Raw genomic sequence first — 7,941 nt, 5'->3', positions numbered from 1 at the left:
TTTCATTCAAAATTTAAAAGCTTTTTTTCCATGGAGTGTTCGAGAAAAGTGTGCCTCAACTTAGCCTTAAGCTGGTTGAAAAGCCAAATCAACCGGTTGAAGAGAGGAGAAGAAAGAGAAAATCCGTTCGAAAAACTTACGAAAAAAGAGTTAAAGTGCAAAAAACATCGGTTATGTTGTGAAATTTCTTGTTTGAATCTGAGAGAGAGAGAGAGAGAGAGAGAGAGAGAGAGAGAGATTTTAGAAGATTCTACATGTTTTTCTTTTGTGATTAGAGAAAGTTGCATGGTTACCTGCTATCAAGATATTTTTAGTCCGAATGTCGAATGATTCTTTTCAAAGGTATGTTTCTTTGCTACTAGCTAAAAAAGTATTCTACCTTATTGTTAAGCACTTACATTCCATGAATTTATTCTTGTATACTTGTAGATGGCATCAAAGAACCTTAAGGTACCTGCTTCATATAAGTTTAAGTCATTTTTTGGTTCTTCAAATGTTGCTAGTACAGAGCCACATGCCACCCATGTTTTGCATGAGGGTTTGAATGCGATACATGCAAATGAAGTTGGGAATTCAAATGCGTTGTGTAGAAAAACCACCAAGGGAAAGGGAAAGGATAAAGTAGGTGAGAAACGCACTTGGAAAGATTATGATGCATCTAGAAGCTTTCGTATAGAGTGGCTTGTTGACTTTCCTTGGGCGGAGCAAGTAGAGGGTAAAGGGAAAGTGAGGTGCAAGGTATGTGAGCTTATAGACAAGAGGCCCCGTATCATGGATTCCAAGCGTGACACTTTAGCGAAGCACGAGGGGAAACGCTATGCAAAAATTGTAATTGAGGGAGAAGAGGTGGATAGTGTATTTTGGGCTACAAAAAACAAACACAAAGAGAATGAGAAAAAATATGATGAACTGCTTAAGACTGAAGTAAATCAAGAAACAATTGAGTGTTACATACATACACAAACTAGCCAAATGTTTTTGGCTAAAAAACCCCAATTTGCTTGCATTTTTTATCTTCTCAACAAAGGGAGACCCATGAATGATTTTCCTCGAAATCAGTATTTATATGCATTCCTTGGAGTTCCTTCCTTACCGACCAAGCATTGGTCTATCACTTCGGGTTGGGAGATGGTAGAATGCATGGATGATGTGTTTCAAGAGAGGGTGAGACGTGATGTGCATGCAAGTTCATTTTTTGCCTTGAGTTTAGATGAAGTCACAGCAAATGACAACACACAATGGATGGCAATGCATGTGTATACTGTGAAGAACTATAGAAGAGAAGTAAATTACCTTTGTTTGTCTAAGATTGATGGTTCTCCTAATGCTGAAAACTTGTTAAGCTTGGTAATAGAGAACTTGAAAGTGTTTGGAGGTATTGGGAGTAGCGATTTAGGAGGAAGGTTAATGTGTGTTGGGTGTGATGGTGCAAGTGTTCTTCAAGGAAATCGTGCAGGATTGATTGTTCGTCTTACATTAGAGTATGCTCCTTTTGTTTTGGGAATCCATTGCATGGCACATAGAACAAATTTGGTTGGAAAAATAATATCAAAGGTTGCTTTAGTTTCTAAGATAGAAGGTGTCATCCATGATGTCTATAATTACTTCTCTAGGTCTCCCAAGAGACTTAGTGAGTACAAGAAAGAGGCCGAAGGTTTGAGCAAAGGTAGAAAACTTCTAAGGGATGTTGAAACGCGATGGATTTCCTTATATAAGCCCATTCTAAGACTATATGAGGAATATCGCACTTTGGTTTTGAAAATGAACAAGGATTGTGGAGATAATGTGGATGCTTTAAGAGTCTTTGAAGAGTTGGTAGACATTGAAATTATTCTAGGAATACCATGTGTACTCCCTCTTTTGGAACGCATGCATATGCTTGTGAAGTTGTCTCAAGCTCGAGATGTATATGTACTTGACTTTGTTGAATGCATTGAAAATACTAAGAAGGTTTTGAAAGAAATGTATGATTTACAATTGGGGTTTCAAGGGCCAAAGTTCAAAATGTGGACTAGGCTTGTGTATGGTTCTAAGAGTGATAGTTGGCTTGATTTTAATGAGAAAGATGAGCTAGGTATTGTCCTCAATAATATGTTTATAACTGTGAAGGGTGGATTTGAAGGTCAAGGTGTGAGACATTCTAGAAGGGAAGGGGTGTCCAATAATGTGTTTCTTGAGACTATTGAGCATGTGAAAAGGGAATGCCATGCTGCTGCTATTTTTTTGGTGCAAGAAATCAATGACAGATTCCTATCACATGACTTGGTTGAAGCATTTTCCATCATCCACCCACAATTTTGGTACTCTCTATCATGTGAAGTGGATTTTTTAAGGCATTTGAAGACTTTGCATGCCACATATTACACTCAAAGAGAAGTGGGTGGTTGCTTCTATGGTCCTATCTTGGACGCAGAGAAGCTAGATTCCCAATCTTCCTTCTTTACTACAACAATGAAGGCACATGTTGCAAAGACTCCAGTGGAGTATGCAAAAGAGGTAACTGTCACTTTTCTTTGGAAAAAGTTGTCCCAAGCTCCTCAATTGTTGTCTCAAATTTCCGAGTATGCAAAGGTTGCTGACCTTGCCTTAGTGATGATTATTGGTAGTGTCGAAGATGAAAGGACTTTTAGTAGGCTTGATTTCATAAAAAACAAGAAGAGGAATAGATTAGATAAGCATTTGGACATTTGTGTCCGTGCTTTTGAGCAAAAGTTTTATGATATCAATACATTTCCTTTCAATGAAGCTTGCAATGTATGGAATGATCGTCCTATGCATACAAGGTATCACAGCTCATGCATTGAGGAGGAAGAAGAAGATCTTGATGATATTAGTGATATAGACAGTGACAATACATGCTAGAAGCTTCATGCTCATGATTTGATAGTATGTGCTGCCAATGATGCAATTGTGGATTGTAGCTGGGTATATGTGGTTCAAGATGATGCACTTCCATTCTTGCTTGATGGGTTGCTTCATGATTGGCAGGATGCCTTGCCATTATGCCATTGTGATTTTTATATTCATGCATGATCAAATGGGTTCTTTCATGGATTAGCAGGATGCCTTGCCATTATGCCATTGTGTTTCATGGATCAACATGATGCAAAGCCATGGCCCATTATGCCATTGTGGTTCTTGTATATTTTGATCAACATGATGTGTTTTCTAGTGTTGTTGGTACATGTGCCATCATGGATGTATTTCAGCTTTCTATATTTTTGGATCTATGAAAATGTGCTTGCTTGCAGCTTTTGGTAAAGGCATATATGATATGAGTAAGGAAGGTTTGTAAGTACGCATGTTAATCTTAGTGTATTTTATTTTCTTACTGTGGGTTGTGCAGGGAAGGGGAGAGGATAGTTGATTCACTATCCTTAGTGAATCAACTATCCTCTCCTTGGAGGGAGCTTGGTGTAGCCATGGAGGTTCATACCTCATGGTGAAGGGGTTCAACTCCCCTACTCTCTAATTATTCTAAAATAAAATTCAATGGTAAGTTTATATTATTTCCACTTGACAATGTATATAGTCCAAAAATATGTCTCTCTCTCTCTCTCTCTCTCTCTCTCTCTCTCACACACACACACACACACACACACACACACACACACACACAATAGTTTCATAAACATCAGAGCTGAAGGTATCACTATAAAAAGTTTATGTTGTTTTCTATCCAAAAAGAACCTCACATTAGAGGGTATCAAGGGTCTTAAGACTAATAGTTTGAAGGTTGTTATCCATGCACAAAGCACTTGACATTGGACATCCAAACTTAACTCTTTTTTAAAACAAAAACATAAATGTGAATCATATGTTAAGATCCATATAGGAAATATTTCATCAACATAACAACCGGATAGTATTGCCTACCTAAGTGCTATATTTGTAGTCAATTTTGAGAGAAAATGACTTTGCACCTGTCTCTCTCTCTCTCTTTCTCTCTCACCTCACTCTCTCTCTCTCTCTCTCTCTCTCTCTCTCTCTCTCTCTCTCTCTCTCTCACACACACACACACACACACACACACACACACACATGTACGCACGCTTGAAGAGAAGAGACATTGAAGCTTATGTAAATGATAGCATTTTCTACTCATATAGTATTTTCTTCATGTCAACCAAAACCTTCTCAAATTGCTTATTCAATTTTTTTATTTGCAATAAGCACAACAATTTTAGCTAGCCTTATTGTCTTGAGTTTGGGTCCTCTCTCATTAAACATTCCTCTACCCACCTACCTATGCCCCCCCTTAAAAAATTTCCTTGCACTTGCAAGAGAGAGAGAGAGAGAGAGAGAGAGAGAGAGAGAGAGAGAGAGAGCATGTCGTAATGTCTTTTAAATAATCATACTATTAATGCAATCATACAAGAACATTGCAAACTATGCCTCCTCTTTTAGGTGAAAATTAAGTTTTTTTAATAGTGACAAATTCATATTAAACATTCCTTTCACTCGCCAATTTGACAAGTTTATGTTAGGCACAACATTTACTCGCCAGCAAAGTGAGCAAAATTTCAAGAAGGGTGTCCAAAAAAAATACACTGGACATTACATAAAGTAAAGTGTGTGCCATTCCTTAGATGCAATTTGATGTTTTTGACACCCTCAATGTCTAGTTCATAAGCGTCACCAAGTCTCACTTTGCCACAAGAGTGAGAATAAGTATCCTAACCACTCTCTATGTGGTGTCACATGGAAACTCGCACCAGAATCTACTATCCAATTCTGTGCATATTGCGCACCTTCTGTAACAAGAGCCTCGACAGGTAGATCTACTGTGAAGACCAATACGTCAGAGGTAAGTGGCATAACAACCACTGGAAGAGTCTCTACAATAGGAGCATTTGAAGACTCTAGCACATCGATCTCCTCTAACTTTGTGTTGCCCTTGTTTGAATCATCAGACTTAGAAGTTTCACCAGATTGTTTATCCTTCTTGCTTTGCTGCCATTTCCTACAATCCTTCTTCACATGCCCTTTTTTATGGTAGTGATAGCACTCAACATTACGCATAGAACCCCGAGACTTACTGCGTAAGCCCCCGCATTCCTTGCTTTTTGGCACGACTTTGAGTGCGACCTCTGTCTATCACTAGCAACATACGCATCACCATCCTTCTTGTCTTCGAGAGATTTCCTGCGAACCTCCTTGGTAAACAAACTCCCAAGGACATCATTGTACACTAGACCGGTACTAGGTGCTTAGTTGCTAATCGTAGTACAGAACGTATCCCAAGATAAGGGTAAACTGCATAGCAAGAATATACATTTTATTTCCTCATCGAAGACCAAACCTTGAGTGGTCAACTGAGTGAAAATGATATCGAACTCATTAATGTGAGTAGAAATAGTGCCATCTTCTTTCATACGAAGGTCATACAACTTCTTCATCAAGAAAACCTTATTAGTGGCACTTTTGTTCTCATAACTGGGACACAACTTATCCCATACATCTCTAGCAATCCTTTTTCCAACTATAGTAAAGTACACAGATTCGGCCAAATGCAAACGGAGGGTAGATTTGGCCTTAGCATCAAGTTTCTCCCACTCAATATCTGTATACTCGCCCTTTGGACACTCCATGAAGGATCAAGCTGGCCTTTTTGTATAAGAACATCTTGAATCTGCTCTTTCCAGATAGCAAAATTCATCCCATCAAATTTTTGGATATTGTAAATGTCCTTTTCGCCGCTAGATGACATGGCTGCAAGCTAAAGATAATATGGCGATAAACACTGGTAATTCTAGGAAAAATTCGGCAGAGTTTCCCCAGAAAAACTGACAGAATCTCAACCCAAAACTGTCTCACAAGAGATCAGTAACACATCAAAAGTAATGCTTTCAGAGCATAAGACAGGCGCATCAACCACTAACTATGCATAAAAAGTCAAAAGCTGACCCAAGATTGCCAACACGGCGTCAATGCACCTAGCCCTCTCTATACATGTCCTATGGCGAGGCCATGAAAAAAGGGGTACTCCAGCAACTTGTATCACTGAAAGGATCTCAACATTCGAGAATCCCCAACTTAAGAAAACCTCATGCTATCAACCCTCACAAAAGGTTATGCAGACAAGAAACCAGCCCAGTCTCAGAAAGGGCCTCTGAACCGACTCTCAGAAACGGTCGGGACTGCCAAAAACAAGCCAAATCGGCTCCATAAAAGGTACATGTGGCAGTTTCCACAACTCAACGTACATCCAATGTCAACAATACTGCAAGGTGTATTATACGCGCTCAAACAGGTGCCAAGCAAAATGTGCAAGCAGTAAACAAATCCTTGCGGGGAGTAAAACCGCTCTTGAAAGAGCTCAAGCACTATCGGAAGTGCCAAAACAATGCATATTCGCATCAAGTACTCCCACTAAAATCTATGATGTTGCTAAACACTGCAACTGTAAGAAACCTGGATGTCCTGTATGTATGCAAGAAACTGTGAGGAGATGCATGCCTGAAAAACCCGAGACAATGTCGATGCCGAAAAGTGCTCCTAATCAACCCATAAACACCATCTCAATAACACATAATAGCCATAAAACGGCTATATACCATCCCAAAATAGTCTCTGAACAACCTGAACTTGTGTCTTGTACCTATATCTGTATCTGTAGCAAAAGTGGAGTTGAAAAATACAACTCCTCAAGCGTAGCTCGGATGAAGCTTTCGACTGCCAAACAGCTTCAAAAGGGGGGTAAAACCGCAGGACACCTGCAGGAAATGCTCTCGAAACGCTAAATTTGTCGATGCCAAAATTGGAAACCTGTTTGCACTTTTGAAAGTGCACGCGCGTGCGGATGCAAAAACTGCAAGCACAAACCCTGCTTTGATACCAGTTGAAGGTGCCGCAGGAAGCGTGTGCGAGTGCAAGTGCAAGAGCAAAGAGAGAGAGAGACTTGCTTTGAATGGAGCGCATAGAGCAATGTTATCCCATTGCAGCTCATTATTCTGTTGTATTAAAGAATAAGTGTATATTATTTAAGTTAGTAGATGGGTTAGTAGTAAGTGTGATGTCCGACCACTTGGCCTGAATCCCAACATCTGTGTGTAGCAGCCAGCATGGCGTAACTCTCTCTCTCTCTCTCTCTCTCTCTCTCTCTCTCTCTCTCTCTCTCTCTCTCTCTCTCTCTCTCTCTCTCTCTCTCTCTCTCTCTCTCTCTCTCTTTCATTGCTTACACAGACACACACACACTCACTCACACTCTCCCTCCACTCTCTTCCCCCCCTCTCACTCACTCATGCTTCCTCTCCCCTCCCGTTCTCTGAGTGGTCGACCAAGCCAGCAGGTAAAAAATAAATAAATAAATAAATCTCTCTTTTCTCTCGTTCCCACACACACACACACACACACACACACCCACAAACACTCACATACACACTCTCATTCTATATAAGAAATCTCTCTCCCCTAACCTATACACGCACACACTTACCATATAGCTCGCACACTTACAAGCACATCCAGACAATCACATACGCACTCACAAGCACACGCACACATTCAAACAAGCACACACATGCCATGCGCACGCACAAGAAGTAGAAGACCGGAGGAATTCCAACATCAACGCCCAAAGCAACGTAGACAAACAACCAAATCACGCAACGGCAACCATCAATCAAGAAATAACACCAAAGGCATGCTCCGGCCGGCCCCGAAAGTGAAAAATGTGTAGCATCTCATCCACAAAACACTAGTTCTGGTAGCACTAACCTCACACCAGCCACCCAAACCATCAACAACACCCATTATAAATGCCCCGATCTCCACTCTTCTCTAATAACCTAGCCAACGGCTAGTGAATTGTAAAAAAAAACTCCCCACCCCACTCTTACCACCCTTCTCTCTATCTCTACCTTCTCTCCCTCACTACCTCTCTCACTACAGAGGCATCTAGACTCTCTACAATGACCATTAGGTATTTGCAAGGACCAT

General features: G+C 40.3%; 1 protein-coding gene across 1 annotated transcript; it reads left to right on the top strand.

The window, feature by feature from the left end:
• Nucleotides 1-1,035: 1,035 nt before the first annotated feature.
• On the top strand, nt 1,036-2,862 carry LOC147459090 (uncharacterized). The gene has a single exon (XM_086511542.1). It carries the CDS (start codon nt 1,036-1,038, stop codon nt 2,860-2,862), a length of 1,827 nt encoding a protein of 608 aa, XP_086367668.1.
• Nucleotides 2,863-7,941: the final 5,079 nt, after the last annotated feature.

Source organism: Adiantum capillus-veneris, chromosome 4 (assembly GCF_014529385.1).
Source record: "Adiantum capillus-veneris isolate H3 chromosome 4, ASM1452938v2, whole genome shotgun sequence".
In the NCBI taxonomy this organism is placed as follows: Eukaryota; Viridiplantae; Streptophyta; class Polypodiopsida; order Polypodiales; family Pteridaceae; genus Adiantum; species Adiantum capillus-veneris.
The sequence above is the reverse complement of the archived record's forward strand: the minus strand, read 5'-3'. Positions and strand labels throughout refer to the sequence as shown.